Consider the following 23,132-nt stretch of genomic DNA (forward strand, 5'->3'; position numbering starts at 1 on the left):
AGCTGTCTTCCCCTCATGGACTGGTGTGAAGATTAACTGCAGTGCTATGGAAAGGCTTAGCGGAGTGCCTGGTAGGTAGTAAGCGCTCACTGAGGCTGAGCTCTCACTAGGATCAGCATTGTTAGTAACAGTCTGCGACCTCGCGGCTGGACCCCTGAATGCTCCTCCTCACACAGGCAGTCTTTCTGTAAGCTGTGTCAACCAGAGGCCAGGATTTTAGAGGTCAAAAACCCCTTTCCAGCTCAGGGGTCTCTTCCTGGCCATGCATCAGCTTCTTGGATACACCCCAAAAGAGGCCCCTGGTGACTTGAGAAAGGAGATGCAGAAGCCCGGGAGGGGTGTAGGGGCTCCAGCCTGGAGTGCCGGCTGGCGTGGAGGGGCTGTGGGTAGGCGGTCCCCAAACCCCACGTGTCCTCTGTGGCAGCCACACGCCCTTAGCCTCTTCATAGTCACCTGTAGACCGACCTACTCCTGCTCTGCCTACTTAAGTATACTTATTTTGTAAATGACAATGTAACTGGAAAATCTTTATTACCTGCCATTAATAGGAGGTGAAACTAAAAGGGTACAGTGACCACAGCACCACGGTCAAATCCAGCTGGGTTTTCTGTCCTCTCTAGGCTAGTCTTGGACTTGCAAGCATCAGAAGGGTGTTAAAGACTTACTAACCCCAGACAGAGCTTTTCTTCTAGACCTCGCTGGGGGGACGGAAAGAGAATCGATGAGGAAACAGTGCGGGATGATGCGAGGCTCAGGAGCCACCGGAGATCCTCCCCCCGTTTGCGGTATGGTGGGGCCCAGGGCTGCAGCGCTCGCCTGGGCGGTGGGCGCCAGAGGCCCCGGGCAGGGCACCCCCGACGTGGCCCTCGGCAGGCTCCCCCCAGACCCCCGGGACGAGGACCCACTCAGCCCCCGCCCCCGGGGACCGGCCCGCCCGGTGCAAGGACGGAGGCTCCGCCGTCCGCGTGCCCCGGGGTCCTTCCGGCCCCAGAGGGAAGATGCTGGCACAGCCGGCCCGGCCGCCTGCCCCTCGCCCCTCCCAGCCCAGGTCCCCCGAGGAGAGCGTCTGCACTCACATCCTCGCCCCCGCCCCCCACCCGAGCTGCTTCTGGCTCCAGGAGCGAGGCCGGCCCTGAAACCCGAGGCGCAGCCGTCCTGGCGAGGCGCCGGGGTGGCATTAATAGAAGCGTCCGCGGGCCGCTGACACGTCCGGGCAGCTGCTCGGCCCCGCCGGGCACACGGAGCAGCTGCCGCCGCCCCAGCGCCGCCGCTCCGCGACCGCCATGTCCCAGACCCAGGCCCTGAAGGTCCGCCTGGCCCTCCTCTGCGTGCTGGCGGGCGTCGTGCTGGCGCTGGTGGCCGTGGTGACCGACCACTGGGCCGTGCTGAGCCCCCGCGCGGAGCCGCGCCGCAACGCCAGCTGCCAGGCGGCGCACTTCGGCCTCTGGCGGATCTGCACCAGGCGGATCGACCCGGGCGACGGCAGGGACAGCAGCTGCGGACCCATCGCCCTGCCTGCGGGTAACGTACCCTCCCCAGCGCCCCCCGCCCTTCCCGGCCCCTCCGGGGAAAGCCGCCCGCCCGCGGGCCCGGGGGCGCGGGCGTCCCGCCGCAGCTGGCTGCGTCCGGCGGGGCTCGGGGCCCAGCGCGGAGGTCTGGCTGGGCGGACAGAGGCTCAGGGAAGAAAGCAGCCTAGGGCCCGGGCGCCGGGCCCACCCTCTCCCTGCAAACGCAGGCCCCTGTCCTCCGGTGGGAGGGACCCCGGCGCGGGGGACGCGGGCGGTTCATGCCCCCGCCTCCAGGCTGCAGTGTAGACAGGGTCGGCCACAGAGCTTGCGGGGCCCTGTGCGGGAAGAAAACGCAGGACCCCTTGTCACGATTATTAAGAATTGCAAGGCGGCAAGAGCAGAGCGCGAAACCAAGCGGGAGTCGGTCCCGCACACGGCCGTCAGCGGCGGCCCGGCTCGCGTGCTTGTGGGGCGGGACCCGGCCGCGGAGCAGCCAGCCGCCCGCCTTTTCGCCAGGACCGGGGGTCCTTCTGCAGTCCTCCCTGACCGGGGACCCCTTCAGAATGAGCACGTGTTTCCTTCCCCTGCGATTTCAATGCCGTCCTCGATTTCCCACCGTGTGAGCGCAGCGCACGTTGAAGCAGAGCTCTTTGTCCGGAGCACCTGGTCTGAGGTGACTAGTCTGTTCTGCAGACGCGGAGCCCTCCCCGTTCATAGCAAATAGAGTGCGTGCTGAGGAAGGAGGCCTGTGCAGGCAATCAGAGGCCGCGACCCCCGAAGGACCGTGGGGGTTGGCAAAGCCCATCACGGCCTCTGCTTCTTCCTATAAAATACGGATCTTGGGCTCAGCCACATAAAGTCCCTTCCGGTGCCTGCAGCTGTCACTCCAAGGTGACAGTGGACCAGGGTGAGGGCAGCATCCCACCTGGTTTTCAGAATTATTCCCTCTGTTGTCAGACGGGCTGTTCCTTGAGCCCTTACCTTCAAGACAGTCACTGCTAAGTCCCCGAAGATCTTGCGGTCCACGTGGGGAGGAAGGTGCCCAAACCCCTTTCCGCCACTTCGCTCCCTTCTCTTCCTTCCCCTCCTGCTGGCTCCTACTGGACACCCGGAAGACTCATAAACACCCAGCTGTCTTGGAAACACCAAGTGCCAGGCCTGAGGGCTTTAACAGGCACGGACATGTGCTTGAAGGGTGTCACATAGCCCGGATGCCCACGCCCCTCAGCCACTGCTGAGCACACCCATAAACAGGGGCCTCATCCAGCCAACCCCCCTGTGCAGGGCAGGGCAGGGCAGGGCAGAGTCTCCAGGGACCATGCACGGGAACACACTGTTAAGGTCCTGTCCGCCTGTCCTTGGCACCAGCCTTTTAAAGCCTGGTGAGTTTACAGAGCAAAAGAAGAGAGAGGTGAGGTGAGTCTATACAAGGAGAGACAGGCGGGAGGGAGGCGAGTGGACCAGCCACAGGGGACGAGCCGGCATGGTTTGGCCTTGAGCCTGAGCAGAGTCTGTCTCCACGCTGTCTCATCCTGGTCCAGAGAGAATCATACCTTCCATATTTGTGAGCACTGCCTTACCCCCACCAAGCTTCCGAAGTGTATTCCTGCCTTCTTCCCTCCTTTCTCTGCAAGTGGACATCTTTTTCCTTCCCCACCCGTCCTTCCTGTGCTCTGTTGGATCACTCTTTTCCAGAGGGAGGAACAGAGTTCATTTGTGTTCTCTCATTGATTAACAACAACATCAACAACTGCAAATACAAACATAGCACAGTCTCTGCCAAACGTTTTTTTTCCTAAATATTTTATTTATTTATTTATTTTTTGTCAGCGCTGGGGCTTAGTTGCAGCACATGGGATCTTCGCTGTGGCAAGCGGTCTCTCTAGTTGTGGCCTGCAGGCTCCAGAGCGCGTGGGCTCTGTAGTTTGCGGCACACGGGCTCTCCACTTGAGGCGCGAGGGCTCAGTAGTTGCGGCACGTGGGCTTAGTTGCCCCGCAGCATGTGGGATCTTAGTTCCCCGACCAGGGATCCAACCTGTGTCCCCTGCATTGGAAGGCAGATTCTCAACCACTGGACCACCAGGGAAGTCCCCCAAACATTGTTTTTTTAAGTGCCCTACATATATTAACTTTGGATGACATCAGAAAAAATGACAGAGTAAGAACCTCCAAAAATCCTCTTCTCCATAAAAACAATGAGAACATTAGCCAAAATGGTCAGAATAAACTTTTTCAGAACTCTAGAAATTAACCAGTCTTGCAGCAATCCAGCAAGTGCTTATTCAAGAAAAACTGGTGAATCTCAGCGGGAACAATGAGCTTTGTGGTGTCTTAACGTGCACTATTCCTGTTCTCCCCTCCCCGACTCTGTCCTAGCCTTGAAAACCAACAGCTGTGTGAGAAAAGAAAGAAAGAAAGAAAGAGAGAGAGGGAAGGGGGGAGGAAGGAAGGAGGAAAGGAAGGAATGGAAGGAAGGGAAGGGAGGGAGGGAGGGAAAGAAATAAACGACTAAGGCAGAAATGTAGGCTATTTAGCTGAGTGCTTGCTCCTCTGCTTAGCACAAAGCCCCTCAGTAAAGACTGGGAGATGTGTTGGTTCCAAGCATTTTAGGAAGTCTCTGTGAGCTGACCACCAGACTAACTGAGCAGAGATTTCAGTGGCCGTACGCGAATACTGACTTCACAAAATTAATTCAGAAAAAAAAAAAAACAAGCAACAGTAACCAACAGCCACAGGAGCAAACCCTGGGGAAGGGTGGACATCTAATTTCCAGCGTTGCTACATTATAGTGTTTAAAATGTTGAGTTTTAAATTTTAAATTAAAAAAGTTACCAGGCAGGGGCTTCCCTGGTGGCGCAGTGGTTGAGAGTCCGCCTGCCGATGCGGGGGGCGCGGGTTCGTGCCCCGGTCCGGGAGGATCCCGCGTGCCGCGGAGCGGCTGGGCCCGTGGGCCGTGGCCTCTGGGCCTGCGTGTCCGGAGCCTGTGCTCCGCGGCGGGAGAGGCCACGGCAGTGAGAGGCCCGTGTACCACAAAAAAAAAAAAAATTCCCCACCCGTCCTTCCTGTGCTCTGTTGGATCACTCTTTTCCAGAGGGAGGAACAGAGTTCATTTGTGTTCTCTCATTGATTAACAACAACATCAACAACTGCAAATACAAACATAGCACAGTCTCTGCCAAACGTTTTTTTTCCTAAATATTTTATTTATTTATTTATTTTTTGTCAGCGCTGGGGCTTAGTTGCAGCACATGGGATCTTCGCTGTGGCAAGCGGTCTCTCTAGTTGTGGCCTGCAGGCTCCAGAGCGCGTGGGCTCTGTAGTTTGCGGCACACGGGCTCTCCACTTGAGGCGCGAGGGCTCAGTAGTTGCGGCACGTGGGCTTAGTTGCCCCGCAGCATGTGGGATCTTAGTTCCCCGACCAGGGATCCAACCTGTGTCCCCTGCATTGGAAGGCAGATTCTCAACCACTGGACCACCAGGGAAGTCCCCCAAACATTGTTTTTTTAAGTGCCCTACATATATTAACTTTGGATGACATCAGAAAAAATGACAGAGTAAGAACCTCCAAAAATCCTCTTCTCCATAAAAACAATGAGAACATTAGCCAAAATGGTCAGAATAAACTTTTTCAGAACTCTAGAAATTAACCAGTCTTGCAGCAATCCAGCAAGTGCTTATTCAAGAAAAACTGGTGAATCTCAGCGGGAACAATGAGCTTTGTGGTGTCTTAACGTGCACTATTCCTGTTCTCCCCTCCCCGACTCTGTCCTAGCCTTGAAAACCAACAGCTGTGTGAGAAAAGAAAGAAAGAAAGAAAGAGAGAGAGGGAAGGGGGGAGGAAGGAAGGAGGAAAGGAAGGAATGGAAGGAAGGGAAGGGAGGGAGGGAGGGAAAGAAATAAACGACTAAGGCAGAAATGTAGGCTATTTAGCTGAGTGCTTGCTCCTCTGCTTAGCACAAAGCCCCTCAGTAAAGACTGGGAGATGTGTTGGTTCCAAGCATTTTAGGAAGTCTCTGTGAGCTGACCACCAGACTAACTGAGCAGAGATTTCAGTGGCCGTACGCGAATACTGACTTCACAAAATTAATTCAGAAAAAAAAAAAAAAAACAAGCAACAGTAACCAACAGCCACAGGAGCAAACCCTGGGGAAGGGTGGACATCTAATTTCCAGCGTTGCTACATTATAGTGTTTAAAATGTTGAGTTTTAAATTTTAAATTAAAAAAGTTACCAGGCAGGGGCTTCCCTGGTGGCGCAGTGGTTGAGAGTCCGCCTGCCGATGCGGGGGGCGCGGGTTCGTGCCCCGGTCCGGGAGGATCCCGCGTGCCGCGGAGCGGCTGGGCCCGTGGGCCGTGGCCTCTGGGCCTGCGTGTCCGGAGCCTGTGCTCCGCGGCGGGAGAGGCCACGGCAGTGAGAGGCCCGTGTACCACAAAAAAAAAAAAAAAGTTACAAGGCATGCAAAGAACTAAAAAAGCATGGCACATACATGGGGTGGGGGTCGGGATGGGGGATGCAGCCGATAGATCCTTAAGGAGGCCCAGATATTGGGCTTACTAGATAAAGATTTAAAATCAGCTTTTTTAGATACAAAGAACTGAAAGAAACCATGTTTAAAGAACTAAAATGAAGATGAGAATGCTATCTCATGAAATAGAGAATATCAATAAAGCAATATAAATGATTTTTAAAAGACCCAAGAGAAATTCCAGAGTTTTGAAGTACAACAGCTGAAATGAAAAATTCACTAGAGGGGTTATATAGCAGATAGAAGAAAAAAACCAGTGAACCTGAAGATAGGTCAACTGAGATTAGCTAGTCTAAGGAACAGACAGGAAAGAAAAATGAAGAAAAATGAACAGAGCCTCAGAGACCTGTGGGACAGTATCAAATGTATTAACATATGCAAAATAGCAGTCTCAGAAAAAGGGGAGAGAGGGAGAGAGATGGGGGCGGGGGAAGAACAGGAAGGTTACTTGGAAAATAATGGCTGAAAAGTTCCCAAATTTGATGAAAAACATTAATCTACAAATTCACGAAGCTTCATGAACTCCAAGCAGGATAAATTCATAGCTATAGGCACATCATAATCAAACCATTGAAAGATAAAGACACAGACTTTTGGAAGCAACAAGAGGAAGCAACTCATCACACACAAGAAATTCTTAGTAAGATTAAACAGCTTATTTTTCCTAGAAACCATGGAGGCCAGAAGACAGTGGGATGACAGATGATGACAGATAGATAGATAGATAGATAGACGGTAATCAGGATCATCAGATCCTCACAAAACCCTTTACGAGGTCCATACTATTATCATCATCCAATCTTACAGATAAAGAAAACAAGGGCCTAAGAAGTTGAGTAACTTGACCAAGGTCACACAATTACCATGGCAGAGCAGCCAGGACTCATACACCTAAAATTCACCTTAGTTGCTACATTACACTACTTATTACAACCACCCGGTGAGGAGGCTTGGATTCTACAGGGGGTCCTCATTCTACGTGTGAGAAAACTGAGGCTCGGAGGGGTCTTCCCGAGGCTAAAGTCTCAAATCCAGAGTTTCTTTGCTCTCCAGTCCCTCCCCACACCCTGCACTGCACATACAAACACCATTCCCCAAAGCTGCAGGCCCAAGCAAACACATTAGAGGCCAACTTTGACATGACAGGATTTAGAGGAAGCTGCATCGAGAGCTGGTGAAACAGAGGAAGCTTTTCAAGGTCCCACTCAGCCATAGAAAGCTGGAGGCTCTGAGGACACAAATTGTCTAATTTGGGTTTTCCACTGACCACGAGTCTCAGAAGGACTAAGACACGCACAACGTCAGCATCTGAGGTCAATTCCAGTGTCTCCAGAATGAGAGCGGGGGCTTCCCAGTTGTCAGAAGAGGCTGCCTGTCTGAAAGCCCAAATGAACCCTCAGACGGGTCATCCCTCGCCCTTGGGCTGGCTGGAATGTTGTTTCTTTTCAGACTCTGCCTCTTTAGCACAAGGCAGCAGCAGTGCCCCGTTTCTCTAGGGGCCCATCCTCTCTTCTAGTACGTGGGGCAGGACTGGAGCCAAATGAAGGAACATGACACTACTGACCCCGAGAATCTCGGAGGCCCCCTTTCCCACCCGCAGGAGCCCATGCTGGAGACTGGCCATAACTAGACTTCTCCCCCATATACAGCAGCAGTGCTCTGAAGCTCTGGGGTCAGGTCTCGGGGATTTCTCCAGCCCCCTTCAATCAGAGGCATGGGGGGACACAGAGCACAGAGAAACCACTCTCAGGTGGATCAAGAACTTCTTTGACAAAAGGGGTGAAGACAACCCTGGCACTGATGCCAGTAACAAGTGGGCCAAACAGTTCTTCTGACCCTCAGAGCACTCGTTCCCTTGGTTTTGTGCAAATCAACGAGGTGTTTTTGTTTTTGTTTTCGTTTTAATATATTGACGTCCGCATCAAGCAGCCTTGGGTTGACACATTCTCAGTGATAACCCAGAGGCAAGCCTAACCATACAAGCTGCTCCAACCATCAGAGAAAGAGCTATATTAACTCAAGCTCAGCTCGGAGTTACATGTGCCTTCTGTTCTAGTTCTTTGCAATTGGCACAGATATGGTTCTGCACAGATAGTCCCTCCCTTAATCAGAACCTTTGGTGAGCCGAATAGTCCAACCCCAATAACTGATTTACGACATTTTTTAAGGAATAATCCACTTAAAGTGTTTAGATCACCGAGTCTTATGACTGTTCATGGTAGACATTTCCGAGACACAGAAAAAAAGAAATCCAAATATTAAAGTCACTGTGAGCCGTTTGCAGAGTCAAGGAGGCTGGAGGAGCCTGGGAACCCCCAGTTACGGTCCCAGGTCGCCCCCCTGGCACCGGCATCTCCGCCAGCCTGGTCCAAAGCACTTGCCCCTCCTGCCCAGTGTAGGGGCTGGAGCCCACAAGGCCAAGCCGCAGGTGCTGAGCGGGCGGGATGTAGACCGGGGGTGGGGGGTAGGGGGGCGTCAGAGAGGCAGAGGCCGGAAGGCTCACGGTCTCTCCCTCCCACCCGCTGCCCACGCAGGGCCCATCTCAGATGCCCTTCCTTTCCAAGTTGCCCTTGATGCGGTTCACCCAGCCGGCACCCAGGCTAAGGGGCGGGGGCAGGCAGTTCTTGAGTGACACTGGCAGGCGCCCGAGCTGATTTATCCCGAGCGGGACCACAGAGGGGCTGCGGTCTCCGACGGGCAGCCACGGGGCCCCGCAGCGGACGCTTCTCCTGGTTCAGCGCAGAGGCCGCTGGCCTTCCTCGTGTGCTAAGTCCAAGGGAGCAGGCGGGGTTGGCTCACCCATCCTCAAGCCCCAGGACCAGCCACGTCAGAGAGAAGCTGAGGCTTCCAGGTGCCCTGCCTGGGTGCCCCCCGGCGCCCGTGTGAGAGGGCACTGGAGAGAGAAGGGGAGGGAGGGGAAGACCGAACCTGGGCCCACGTCCCCGCCCCCGAATCTGCAGGGCGGCTCCCCCGGGAGCCCGGTGTGTGTCTGGGGGGGCGGGGCCGACACCCCGAACACTCCCTGTGCAAGAGGAGCCTTGGCAACGCGGACCTGCCAGACAGCCGGGCCTTGGCCGGGCTCCCGATGGGCCTTTATCTCCGGGCCTTTCGTGCCCAACGAACGCTTTTAACTTGGCTTGTGCGTCGTCAGGGAGGGAACTGACCGTGAAACACACTTGAATTCAGCCAGTTCTTTGCAGAGGGTTTTCAACGACGACCGAGATTGGCCCTCAAAGAAAGAAACAGAAGTTTTCCTCTGTCCAGAGGGAGACACGAGGAGACCTGTGACTCCGCACGAGCCATTTGGAAGCAGGGATTCAAGAGAATCCATAGCTCATAATCTAACAAATATAAGAGGGTTCCATTCTGCTTTAAAATAGCACCAGAAGCTGCGAGAGAGAAAAGCACAGCATCAATCCTGAATCACCAGCAGCAGTCACACACCCCAGGTAACTCAGCTCAAAAGGAAAGTGATTTAAATATAGCAGCTCAAAGAAAAGGCTGTTTACTTCATGGAACATTGACTGCTGCTAAACCAGGCTCCATCTCCCGGGGTCACTCTCTTCCTGGACTTGGGGGAGCAGCCGTAACCCTGACATTGGGGGAGGGGAAATGGAGGCCACAGGCTTCAGTGGAACAAGATTATACAGGTCAGGCAGACGGAAGCCTGGACCCCAATGAAAGCTATGACTTCGCAAACCTCAGGTTTGTTTCCAAAGGAAACTAGGCATCAAACACCTGGTGATCGTTTGAGTGTAGGTAAAGAAATGGATGCACAAACTAGATGCCATATAAACTAGGAGCAGAGATGTTTTTCTATTGAGGTTCAAGGATCCACAGGAAAAAGAATTCAATGAAGGGCCTCACAGAAATAAAAAGCAACCTAATTCAGTTTTTTTTTTAAAGAAACAAAATAGTATAAAATAACCCATTCATCTACTTCCTTAATCAAGAGTATAGAATATTAAACTGTATTCAATAAGCAATAAGACTATCCTTTGATTTTACAGTATATCTAGTTACAAGAGAGATTAAAGGAGAAGAATGGAAGAGAAATTATATTGAAAACAGTGTGAACTTCTTTGTTCTGAGCTCTTCCTCTGCCCCCCATCAAATCCAGACTTTTGGTCCTGCTGCCAGCACAGATCTTCTATGGCTTCTCTGACACTAATCGGGTGGGCCAAGCAGCTCACCTGGGGAGGCCTTATCTGGGCTGTTTCTATGGCCACAGGCATTGAAGGCCTAATGAAATGGGCTTTTGATCGCGTTTGGCCCTCAGTTAGAGGTTCTCTGCCCTTCACCCAAGTCCAGATAGATGGCCCACTCAGAAAAGCCCTTTGAAGGGCATTTTAAGGGGCCGGGAGCCAGGCTTCTAAACCTGACTGAACATCAGAATCTCCTGGAAAGTTCTTGGAAAACACCTTGCTTCCCGGGTCACACCCAGTGCCTCAGGGTGGGCCTGGATGCAGATAAGAAGCCCAGCCCTAGACTGGATGTGAACCAGGGTTTCTCAACCCCACCACTACTGACATTTGGGGGCCTGTAATTCTATGTTGTAGGGGGCTGTCCTGTACATGGTACTATGTTCAGCACATCCCGGGCCTCTACCACTAGATGCCGGTAGCAGCCCTGCCCAGTTGTGACATAAAAATGTCTCCAGACACCGCCCAGTGTCCTCTGGGGGCAGAATCAGTCCTGGCCGAGAACCACTGTCTGGACCACGGGTCCTGTACCCCTAACAGATGACTCGAGCTCTGGGCCTCAGTTTCCCTGTCTGCCTGATGGGCTCAGTACCCCAGTGCTCTCTGCCCCCTGGACTCAATCAGCCTCAGCTCCCTGATGATCTCCCAGCCTCTTATGCAACCCCCTTTCCTGCCAACGTTTTGGTCTAAGGGTTGGTGAAAGATGTTTGTTTCAGCCCGGAGTCAGGGTTAGGGGAGCAGAAACCCCCTGGGGGACTGCACCTGCCCTCTCTCGGCTGAGCTCCTGCCCCGGCTGCAGCCCTTTCTCGCAACTCATAGGCTGTCTCCCTCCTTTGCAGAGAAAAACTGTTCCTACTTCAGGCATTTTAACCCAGGCGAGAGCTCGGAGATCTTCGAAGTTACCACTCAGAAAGGTGAGCCCGTGTGGAGAGCAGGGAGGGGAGGAAAAGTGGCTCCCGTCACGCTGCTGAACCGGAAAATCACAGGCGCAAATGCCCCGACTTCCGGATCTTGATGACGAGCAGCCCCTCCCGACGCATCTGAGCAGAGCAGCCTGGTCACCCTCTGCGCCCCCGAGACAGCACCATCCATCTCCAGGCATCCTGAGCGTCCCTGCACCAGGGCTCGGGCGAGTTTGTAAAAGAGACTCTTGCCTGGTAGCTCCCAAGGGCAGAAGGGGTCCATTTTCCCACTGAGCCCAAGGGACGCCGCTGTCACAGGAGCTCTGACAATGGAGCAAGGACGCAAGATCCCTGTGATGGCCTGCAGGGCTGGCGGCTCAGAGTGTGCGGGGAGTCTGTCTGAGTCCCTCCCTCGCCTGTAAGTCACTCCCTGAGAAGCAGGGGGTGGGGACTGGGGCAGATGCGTGAGGGCCCCTGAGGCACACGTGCCCTGGGGGGCCTTGTGGGAACAGCTGAGCTCGGAGGCACCCCCTGGACTGGGTAGAGACCCGCATGTGCATGTGTACAGAAGACTGCACGTGGCATGGGTATGCACGCACACGCACATGCACGCACACGCACACACGCACACACACGACACGCACGCATGCACGCACACGCACACATACGCATGCACATACACGCACGCACGCACACGCACGCACGCACATACACGCACGCATGCACGCACACGCACGCACACGCGCACACACATGCAAACACACGCACGCATGCATACACATGCACACATACGCCCAGCTGCACACCCTGTGACACACACACGCAGATCCTCTTGGGCGCCAAGCTCTGTAACAAGCCACACTCCGTCATCCTTCCAGAGGCTGCCTGTCAGTCCCAGGACAGACCACGCCAGCCTGAGTGCCACCTTCTGCCCTGACCCTCGGAGGAAGGTTTCTGCTCCAGAAAGGTCTCCAGCCACAAATCTCACGCTTCCTTCCGAGGCCTCTGCCCCTGGAGGGAGGAACTTCAGTTTGGTGCCTGACCTGGGAGAAGGAAATAGGTCGTGTGCACATCCTGGTCCCACCCCTCAGCCACTGCGCGACTCTGAAGGAGTGATCTAATCTCTCGGACCTCGGTTTTCTCACCTGGGGAAAGGGACTAGTCGAACGTGGTACTGTCACTAACCTGGCTGCAGGCGCAACCAGTGGCGACAAAAGGTGCGGGGGACGAGGCCCCTCTGAGGTCCCGCATCCCTGCCCTCTTGTGTGCCACAGAGTACAGCATCTCGGCCGCAGCCATTGCCATCTTCAGCCTGGGCTTCGTCATCGCGGGGACCATCTGCGCGCTCCTGTCCTTCGGGAAGACGCGGGATTACCTGCTGAGGCCAGCGGCCATGTTCTACGCCTTTGCGGGTAGGATGGCGGCTCCTGTCCGGGTGCCGGCTCTGGGGGGATGCTTCGACCCCATTCTCACGCCTCCCTGGGGCCTCGGTGTGGACAGATTCCCAGGCTCCACCCAGGGGCAAGCTTGCCCAGGGCTTCAGCCAGGGCCGGTGGGCCGCGAGGGGCCGGATCTCGGCAATTTGTCCATTTCTTACCAAGACTTAATCCTCAAGGCAGGGAGGATGCTAATTACTAACCAAAATTTAAATTAACTTTAAAATAGCGCTAACGAAAGAGGGAACGAAAGGCCGTTAAAGGCAAAGGGCGCACTTTTGCAGCTTCCTGATTGGGACCTCAGCCTCGGGGCCCTTTCGCACCCCCCCCCGCCCCTCCCCCGGCGGGGTCTCCACCTTGAAGCCGACGCGGAAGCCCCGGGGGGTTCCGATCGCAACACTGGATTTTTGTTGCAATGAGCATCAGGGAGCGGAGCTTAGACGCGGGGCGGGGGGCGCCCGGGGCCCTGAGTCCGCCTCTGCCCCCAGGTCTCTGCATCTTCGTCTCGGTGGAGGTCACGCGGCAGTCGGTGAAGCGCATGATCGACAGCGAGGACACCGTCTGGATCAAGTACCATTACTCCTGGTCCTTCGCCTGTGCCTGCGCGGCCTTCGTCCTCCTCTTCCTCGGCGGCCTTGCCCTCCTGCTCTTCTCCCTGCCGCGGATGCCCCAGAACCCCTGGGAGTCCTGCATGGACGCCGAGCCCGAGCACTAGCTATCCTGGGCCCCGGCCCTCGGGGCTGTCGTCCCCCAAGGAGGCTGAGCCCAGCCCGGAACATTCTAGAAGGAGGCGGTCCCACCTGCCCCTCCCCCCCGGCAGCACAGCTGCTCGCCCTGGCTGAGGGCTCCTCTGGGCGGTGAACCCAGCAAGTGGCGGTGGTCCAGACCCGCCCCATGCAGGAGGAAGGCAGGTGCACGGGCGCTCGGAGAGGCCCGACCTCCCGCTGGAGTTCCCGGTTGTCCTTGATAAGCCCACCGACCGTCCTCTGTGGCTCGTCTCCCTGTTCTGGGTGTTCAGCTGTGTGAATGGCCAGACCCTCTCTCCTTCCCGGTGACCCGAACAGCCCCTCCTTGGCTTCTGGGAGACCCAACAAGCAGTTTTTAACTGGTTAGACTCTGACTGACTGTGGTTTGAAATAAAACCTCTTCAAAAACTTGCTTTTTCCTTGGCCTTGCGTGGAAATTGTTGGGTTCCTGCCCGCAGCCCGGGGGCCCCGTGACCCAGCGGGGAAACGAAGGCGGAGCCCCCGGGGAGTTTGAGGACTTCTGTGGGTATGAGAGGCACAGAGGGTCTGCTTACCAGCGAGACCTAGAGGCTCTGAATGCCAAGCCCTCGGGGCCCCGGGGTTGTCTTTGGGAGAAACCAGGGCCGGTCTGACTAGCCAAGGGCGTTAAAAATAAAGAGGGCTATTTCCAGAGCTCCTGGCCTGCTAGGCGCCCCAGTGCTAACGCAGCACTCCAGCCGCGCAGCTGCAAGGGTCTGATTTCAGACACTGGATTTTTGTTGCAATGAACATCAGGAAGCTGGGCTTAGCAGCCAGACACGTAGGGCCACCTGGAGTTTCACAATTTACACCTTTGCACCTTCCAGCCTCACCGCACTCGGCCAGCCCTCAGAGGCGGTAAGTCAGACACGGTGCTTGCCTTCATCGTGCACCAGAGGTCCGTGTCAAGACCTTTCTTGAAGAGAAGGGTCAGCAAACCACTGGCCGTGGGCCAACCTGGGGCCCGTTACCTGCTAAGAATGGTTTCTATAGTTGTGTTGTGTTTTTTTTTGCGGTACGCGGGCCTCTCACTGTCGCGGCCTCTCCCGTTGCGGAGCACAGGCTCCGGACGCGCAGGCCCAGCGGCCACGGCTCACGGGCCCGGCCGCTCCGCGGCACGTGGGATCCTCCCGGACCGGGGCTCGAACCCGCGTCCCCTGCATCGGCAGGCGGACTCTCAGCCACTGCGCCACCAGGGAAGCCCGGTTTCTATAGTTTTAAATAGTTAAGAAAAATCGAAAGAAGAAAAAGTTTTCGTGATGTGAAAATTTCATGAAACGCAAATGTCAGTGTCCATAAGCAAAGTTTTCTCAGAACTGCCAAAGATAAACAAGGCCACAATTCAGGTGGTCAGGACAGATTTTAATCAGTAAGGCACTGTTGCAACAGAGGGTGCAACAGTCTGGGATGAATTGAACTCAACTGTGTGCACAGAGGTGACCGGGAGTTTTAAAGGGCGAGCGGGGGAGGGGCGAGGAGGGCTCCCCAGCGTCAGAGAAGCCAAAGATCGCGAAGGGCCGGAAGGGGCTGGGCGAGCTGGAGATGATCAAAGCTAGGCGCCCACCCTCTCCCAGAGGCTGGGAGACAAGGGCCCTGTCCTCAGGCGTTGGCTGGAACAAACAGCAAACTCTTTAGGCAGCCTAGAATTTTCTCAGGCAGACGCTTTAAGGGGGGCTGGGGTCATCCTAGGGGTGCGGCCTTGAGCTGTTAGAAACTCTGTTAGTGTCTGTTCGCATCGTTCCAGGCCAAGGTGGCGGGAGAGGGGGGCTGGGGGGGGCCTGGCTGCAATCTGGTCCAGGAGCGAATCTGCCAAGACACAGCCACGCCCCTCCGATGGCTAATTCCTGCTTCCAGGCCGGGTGAAGACTGGCCTGCGGCGTCAGAAAGACTTACTGTCTGGTCCTGTGCTGAAGTAACTACTCTCATCAGCCAGCTTATTAAGCCCTAGCTGTTCGCATCTGTGAAGTGAGAGGAAAGAAACTCGATGGTTCTGCTGAGACCAATTGAAAAGGGAGGGGCAGGAGTCCGGGGCGTCTGGGCAGCGACCATGGCGGGGCTGGAGAGGATCGTCCTCGGACATCTCAGGGCTCCGGGCTGCGCTTGGAGGCGCGGACAGAGCCCAGCCCAGCCTGCTTTTGAGTCAGGGCACGTGCACATGCCCGGCGCGTGGCTGTGAAGCCGAAAGGGTCGAGGAGAGCAGGGGTGACATCAGAGGGTGGGCGCTGCCGAGAAGGGCGGGTGGCGGGCGAGACCCCGAGGAGGCTGCTCAGCCCCCCACGGTCCTGCAGCCAAGGGCGGGACGCGGCCCGAGGAGGCAAAGGTAGAGCCTGAGGGCCACTTGCTCCGGGTGAGAGACTAGGAGATCAGAGTCTGCGCCAGCCCGGGAGCTGGGGCCACGGTTTGTGAGTACGAAGGGTGCTGTCGTTCCACAGACTCCATTTTGGAGTCCAGTATTATTGTTTTTACTATTATTATTACCTTTAGGGGAATTAGACTGGTGTGCGTTTTGTATTTCCACCTAGATAGCTGTATTTTTAGCAGCCAAAATCACTCTGAATGGAATATCCACTGAATATTCCGCTCCATCGCAGAATACATTGGTTTCCCAGCGTTTAGCTCTTTCGAGAGACGTGTAAGCAGGCCTGGAACTGCTCTGCAGACGGGGGTCGGCCGCCTCCGGCCAGGCAGCACACAGCCTCGTCTGCTGCAGCTTCTGCTGTGGGAAGAAGACAGCTCGACAGAGCAAAACAGAGCCCAGCGCTGAAAAACAAAGAGATCAACGAAACCAACGAGGGAAGACGTCTCTTTGTCTCCAGTCGGCTCACCGATGCTCTCCGGGAAGGACGTTGTGACGGGTGAGGCTCAGGACTCGGGGCGTCCCCGGGCTCCACCGCAGCGCTCGGCCGGGGGCCTGCCGATGGGCCCGCGGCCGGACACCGCGCCACTGGCTCCGAGGCGGGCGGGTAGCAGCCAAGCGGGGCGGGCACGAACGGAAAAATCATCAAACCCTGAGGTTCCATAAGGCTTTCACTTTCTCAGCTTTTTAAAATGCATCAGATCCCATGAGGTAAGGGAGCCAGGACGAGCAACCCAGTCAAGATAAATCAGATTTAAGTGTGGGACTTTGTAGGAAATGTGGTGAAACAGACACAGCATAAAATCTACCATCTGAGTTACTTGTAGGCGCCCGGCTCAGTCATGTTTCACGTCATTGCGCAGCCAGTCCCCACGGCTCTTCATCCCCCAAACAGAAGCCCTGTCGCCTTTAACAACGCCCCACCCATCCCAAACACCGTCTACCTTCCGCTTCTCTGAATTTGACGACTCTGGTGCCTCAGATGAGTGGAATCATACACTATTGTTCTTTTGTGTCTGTCTTATTTCACCTAGCATAGTGTCCTCAAGGTTCATCCGTGTCGTAGCCTGTGTCAGAAGTTCATTCCTCTTTAAGCCCGAATAATACTTCACTGTATGGATACATCACGTTTGTTTACGCATTCATGCGTCACCGGACACTTGGGTGGCTTCCTCCTCTTGGCTATTGTGAGTAATGCTGCTATGAACATGGATGTACAAATATGTCTTTGGGAGCTTGCTTTACATTCTTTTGGATAGGTGATGTGTGATATTTTAAAATCAAAATTACTGCAAAGTATCCAGGATGAAGACGGCATCAACATTTTAAAGAGAGACTGCATCCGTATTACTGATTCTTCCTTTTTATTCCTCTCCTGTGACCGTCGTACAGAGGGAAAAACGGAAGGCCTGAGAAGGACTTGCTTCCCAAGATCTGGTGCCGGAACGGGAATGAGAACAAGACTGATGGTTTCCCACCTGTGTCCCGGGGTCCTGCCCGGCCCCCACTCAGCCTCTGCCCAGGTAACCAGGGGGACCGAGAGACATGGCACCCTCTCCTTGGCTAACACCTAATGGGGTCTGCCCTAGTGGTTTGGTCCTTATTAATCCCTCCTTGGGACTGAACGTTTCAATTCTGTTACCTCTATTTTTCCTGACTGCCCAATCAAGAGGGGTTTTAATCACATCCTACTGCAGTATTTCCCCCGCTGGTGTGACTTGCTCCGTTTTGATCAAATATTTTATTTACCGATTCTTTTCCAATTTATACCCTGCCTGCTCTCAGAAGAGATCTGAAGTGGAGACAAGGTATGAAGGAATCCACGATGTGGAAGCGATTAAGCCGCGGGGCTGCCGCGGCCGTGACCTCCTCCAGCCCCGCTTCGCAGCCTCGCTCACTAGCAGCCACCGAGGCCGCAAGGTGCCGGCCGCCGGCCGCCGGCCCTGCCTGGCCAGGAGGAAAGCGCGCTAAGGTGATCGCCGCTACGCGCAGCGGTACTTTGTCTTCTTCTGCCTTTGTGCCTGACAAGTTTCCGGCCTGAATGTGAGAGCCCTGACCTCCTGGAAACGCTCGTTGATTTGGCTTTAAACCCGCCTCTCGCTTGGCCCACGAACGGCCCTGGCAGCCCCAGGGATCAACGGAGCTCGGGCGATTGGTCTGCAAGCACAGTCTGAGCGTTCTCGCCCCTGGGTTTGAAGAGCTCAAAACAAATATCCAAGTCACTGATTTCAACAGCTAACGGCCTGCCCGCCCGGTCCCGCCAGGCTGAGGCAGTCGGAAGCCAACCTACACTGCGCTTTGAGCAGAGGGTCTCAGGGTGACCCCGCGCGTGCTTCAAGCACCAGATGAAGCCAACAAAATAGGGACGCGGTCTACCGAGAAACGTCCAAGAGGCAGGGAGGTGGCAGCGTATGGTCCTCTGCATTTAAGGTGGAGGAAAATGAGGAAAGGGAACCAACGGCCAAGTTGGTTGACGGAAGCTTCTCTCCCTCTTACTTTCTTCAAGTAGTTAGAAGGCGTCTCACGACCAGAAACGGCAGCCTGTAAAGCGTGCCGAGACGCGCTCAGGACGGCACAGGCCCCGGTTCACAGCCGTCGCTCTTGTCATTTCCTCGTTCAGGGTCTGCTTGCAGCACAGGGCGGAAAACTTATCCACCGCCGACCCCAGGCCCGGAGCACAATAGGCACCTGAAAGGATGGAGGTGGGGAGGACGGGAAATAAGTTGCTCTGGGGGACGCATGCAGGGTTTGGTGTGGAGGGAAGACGAGCGGGGCTGCGTCCCATCTGAACCGACCAGGGTGCTGAGCCAGGGTCTCCTGGGCTCAGGTGTCCCCTCAGTCGCCCTCATCTCGAGGCCCTACTATGCGCTGCCTGCACACAGTAGGGGCTGTGGTAGGAAGAATCCAGACTAGGGCCGCTGTCAACCTGCTCTGGGCCTCAGTCCCTCACTTGTGAACGTTAACAAACTCCTGCGAGACCAGAGCACGTGTGAGACTAACTCATCGCGACGCTCCCTCCACTCCTGCCGTTCTCTGCGTCTGTTAATACCAGGAGACGCACGAAGTGGTCCCATACCTCGGGAAACATAAATCTCACATTTTAAACTTCGCCATGAAACACACGTGAAATGGTAAGACGGCCTTTGACCTGGCTGAGCGCTTGACATGTGTTCTCTCTCCTAAGCCTCGCAACAGCCGTGTGTTCGCTTTTATCCCCATTCAACAGATGAACAAACTGAGACTCAGCAAGGCTGAGTAGCTAACCTAGAGGCACACAGCAGAGGAAAGAAGGAGAGCCAGGCTCCTGTCTGCTTCCTTCCAGAAGCTGAGCTGTTAGCCATCTTGCTGGTTAATATTAGTCAGTCTTGCCAGGTCCCAGTTTTCTGGAGAGACCAAGGGTTCCCGGAGGTTCCCTGTGGCTGTGCAGATATTGGACTCCAATTTATTCTGACTGGAACAAAACCCAGCGTGGACTTACCTGTGTTATGTGCATCATTCTGGTATGTATATTACAGACCTTCAAAGAGAGGTGAAACTCGTGCCGTAATTTTCTCCCGAGGAGGCCTTAAAAAAGTTTCTTCGGCCGTTTCTCTGCATACATTCCAACTTCTTGTCTGTGTTTCATGGATTAGGATTGTCAGTTCTGCATTGGTCTTTGGAAAATTCAGGCCTGTGCATGTCTGCTCAGACACAATGGTGCAGGCAAATATACTACTGTTTACCTTTATAAATCACAGCGTTTGCTCACGTTGCCCAACGAAAGCAAAGAAAATAAATTAGTGTTAGATTTAGAGGTCAGACTGCATCTGTCTCTCATAAACTCCATTTTCCAATATTTGCGCTCCTCAAAATATCATCATTGCCCTTACAAATTGATTTTACAAGAAGCTGTTACAGAATGTGTTTACTAAATAAATTCGTAAAAGTAAAAAAATGTATTTTGTGTATTACATATTTAGGGCTGAGAAATTTAGGTTCTAACATAGGACTCTGTTAGAAAAAACGCCGTTGCTTAAAATGTTTGGAAACCGTTGACGATCATTGAATCATCGGGTGATCTTTCGGCCCCTTCTAGTTACCTTCGGGGAAGCAGTCCAAACTTGTCAGAGCTCAAGAAAGCAAGCCAGCCTTGAAATAAAGTTTACGTTGCTTGTCTCATGGAAGGCCAGGGAAGGGCTCTGAGGGGGAAGTGCTATGATGGAGGCAAACGAACAGAGATGCGCGTGAGAGACAGCCAAGGGGCAGAGGCTACAGGCCGGGAAGTGGCTGGGAAGCCTCAGGTAGGGGAGTAAAAGGCTCCCCCGCTTCGGATCCGCCGCCTGGTCTTTCATCTCCCGCCAACCGACAAGAGTCTCGAAACCATGGTCCTTCTCCAGGTCTCGTGGCACCGCCGACTGACTCTGCGTCCACTCCCCGAGCCACGCGCTGGTTCCCGCGCCCCGCGCCACGGAACGAGCCCGCCTGAAGGTCACCAGGGACCCCTCCGCTGCCAGTGGCGCCCTACGACTCCCTTCTGTGCGAGTGTGGACTTCGGGCCTCTGCTTCCGCTTCCTCCCTAGGAGTCCCTGAAGCTTCCCTTTGTACTGGCCCTTTTTGTTTTTGTTTTTGCGGTGCGCGGGCCTCTCACTGCTGTGGCCTCTCCCGTCGCGGGGCACAGGCTCCGGACGCGCAGGCCCAGCGGCCGCGGCTCACGGGCCCAGCCGCTCCGCGGCACGTGGGATCTTCCCGGACCGGGGCTCGAACCCGCGTCCCCTGCATCGGCAGGCGGACTCTCAGCCACTGCGCCACCAGGGAAGCCCTGCACTGGCCCTTTTTACGGTAGCCGTTCTGCCACCTGCGCCTTAAACCTGCCTGTTGCCAAGGGTTCTGTCTTTGACCTCCTCAGCTCACAGCACAGCTCCTGAGAAGTTTCGCTCCCTTCCAGGCTGCCGGCTGCCTGGGGCCACGGTGTGCCCGTGCCAGCGCTGCTGTACGGCCGTGCTCCCCGCAGACACGCGCAGCCTCACCTGCCCTCCCGTGCTCGCCGCCTCATTTCGCCGGCCCTGCAGCCCCTCCCCCACCCACGCCGAGAAGCCCTGTGGTTGCTTCGGCGCCTCACAGACTCCGCTTCCCAGACGCCTCGCAAATGCACGTGTTGCTCCCGTGCCGCCGCGAGGCCCGGCCCTCCCCGCCCTCTCTGCCGCCCGCGACCCGAGCCTGGCCGCCCGCGAGGATGCGGCTTCCCGCACACGCCGAGCCGGCTGGCGCCTCTCCCACGGGGGCTCCATCACTGAGGCGGGTGCACACCCACTGTGTCCGGTTCCTCTGCTGAGACCACCCACCGTCCTCGGCCTGCGGCTCCCACTTCTCCGACTTGATTGTCCGGCTTCCCTCTTAGAAGGACCCTTGCGATAACGCTGGGTCCATCCAGATAATCCAGGCTAAGCTCCCGTCTCAAGACCCTTAGCTTAATCACACCTGCCGAGTCCCTTTTTCCGTGTGAAGTACCAGGCCCCGGGGTTAGGCTGCGGGCGTCTTCGGGAACCGCTATCCCGTCTACCCCGCTAAATACAACACTGTGCGAGGCGCTGTGCTAAACCGGGACGTGACCTGGTCCTGGACAAAACCCAGGGACGGTCCCTCGGGAGCCGAGAGTTCAATCGTGGGTGATTTGAAAGTAGGGCGTAAGAGCGATGCGATTTAGGTGGGCCCTCGGCCGCATGGGGCCCGCCCCCTTTCTGAAGCTGCCGGGGTCCCCCTTACGCCCCAGGACCCCGCTTGGACATCACCAGGCGACACATCCTCCAACCACTCCGTGCAAAACCTATGCTTTCTTCCTTCTTGTGCCCTTAACACTGTGCTCAACTCCCAGTTTTACCCCATTCTGTGCGGCTCTCCCTGTACCTGCCTGCCCTGCCGGATTATAGTCTCCTCTGGATCATCCGGCAGCCAGAACCTTCCCCAGCCCAGTCACACGCTCAGCGTACGGCCGCCCCCGGGATGTGTGGTACGTCGGACAAGTGCGTGAACTAGAAAAGGGCCGGGAGGAGTGCGTGCAAAGATGCTACGAAGAAGCAGCAGGCAGTGCAGTAAGAAGGCCTCTAGAGCTCATCGGGGATGTGGTCCCCTGGCCTCGGGGGTCCCGCGCTCGGCCCGAGCCCTGTATTCCCCGCGGCGGCGCGCGCGGCTGCGTGTCCCCGGGAGAGACGGCCTGCTGGGCTGGAGCGCGTCAGCCCTTAAGAACGGACGGGTTTCTGCTGTACGCCTGAAACTAACACAATGCTGTACATCAACTGTGCTGCATTGAAAAGAAAAACAGGAACGGACGGCTTTCCCCAAGGGCTTTGCTGGACGATTCAAAATTACCTTTAATGACGCTGGATCACAAATTTTTTTTCAAAATAGTGTCTCTTCCACCCTGTTAACACAACCAACCCAGTAGCAATTATCTGGGTCTTAGAAGGCCTCTAGAGTCACAGGGAGATTTGACTCCTCAGGTAAAGCCTGTTTACTTACACACCTGCCAATAGTTCCCTGTTGCTCTGCTCCCAGATCACCACTCCCTTTAAGCCCAGTCACCAGGTTAAGAGGACTGAATCCTCAAAACTTTCTCTTCCGAGAGGAGCCTCAGCCGAGAGCGCCCACTTCTCTTTCGCTTTGTAAAATCACGTGCATGTCTGGCTTCCAAACAGACAGAAGACCGAACAGCAGGTGGGCTCGAGGAGCAGGCGCAGGGACGAGCCACCCGCTGCCCGGACTCCAGGCCCTTCCCTTTTGGCTGCCACTCACAGCAGGACGGCTTGTCAGCCGAGGCCTCCGATTACATGTCTGTTCAATTAGCGAGCAAAGGGCACCGAACCACGTTCTCCTCTGTTTCCCTCTGCAGGGGAGCCCAGAGTGGGAGCCACGCCCACTTTCCAGAGCTCTTTCCAGATGGTTCACCCCATCGTCTAACTAGCGCACTTTCTTCTCAGGAATTAGCCGTGCAGTTTCCCGAAACGGTGGCTCCAATCAATTTGCAGAGCACCTCTTTTAACGAGCTAAGCATGGGGTGATACCACAGACCTTGCAACTGCAGCGCCTCTTCAAGCGAATTACCTCCCTCTGCGGGTGTAAAATCAACCAGAGGTTCAGACAGAGGGGAATTTCATCGCTTTCCCAGAAGTCTGCATGTAGGATTATGCCTACGGACGGGGATACGCTAAAGTAGGCAGCCGCCACCAACACTGACGTAACCATGGTGAAGCTGTCAAACCGGGGCTTCGAACAGTGATAGCTGGTGCAAGCGAATGCTTTGCCATCGCTCAGAGAGCAGAGTGGAGTAGGCGGGGGTGTGACTGCACAGGACAGCTCGCTCCTGCGCCCAGGCCACCACTGCTGCCACGGTTATCATCTGGCCCCACCACAGGGCCAAAGGGCGTCCATGGGGAGGGGAGAGTGTCCTGAAGTTCTTCTCTCAA

The 23,132-nt window shown here is 55.6% G+C and overlaps 1 protein-coding gene and 1 long non-coding RNA gene across 3 annotated transcripts in view; one reads left to right on the forward strand and one right to left on the reverse strand.

Annotated features, from left to right (window-relative positions):
* Positions 1-4,535, reverse strand: part of LOC114487622 (uncharacterized) — a 36,577-nt gene extending 32,042 nt beyond the window's left edge. The window contains exon 1 of the long non-coding RNA XR_003682824.2: positions 2,490-4,535. This is a non-coding gene — a long non-coding RNA (uncharacterized lncRNA). The remainder of the gene's footprint in view (positions 1-2,489) is intronic.
* Positions 1,197-13,673, forward strand: CACNG1 (calcium voltage-gated channel auxiliary subunit gamma 1). 2 transcript variants are annotated; one of them, XM_028498568.2, is made up of 5 exons: positions 1,198-1,521; positions 9,414-9,482; positions 11,075-11,149; positions 12,412-12,549; positions 13,062-13,673. In XM_028498568.2, the coding sequence occupies exons 1-5, from the start codon at positions 1,284-1,286 to the stop codon at positions 13,286-13,288; spliced, it is 747 nt and encodes a 248-aa protein (XP_028354369.1). In that variant the 5' UTR covers positions 1,198-1,283; the 3' UTR covers positions 13,289-13,673. The 2 variants fall into 2 exon arrangements, with proteins under 2 accessions (XP_023985788.1, XP_028354369.1); XM_024130020.3 differs by lacking the exon at positions 9,414-9,482 and having other exon boundaries at positions 1,197-1,521.
* The last annotated feature ends 9,459 nt before the right edge of the window (positions 13,674-23,132 follow it).

The sequence above is a fragment of the Physeter macrocephalus genome, chromosome 14 (genome assembly GCF_002837175.3).
Source record: "Physeter macrocephalus isolate SW-GA chromosome 14, ASM283717v5, whole genome shotgun sequence".
Classification (NCBI taxonomy): domain Eukaryota; kingdom Metazoa; phylum Chordata; class Mammalia; order Artiodactyla; family Physeteridae; genus Physeter; species Physeter macrocephalus.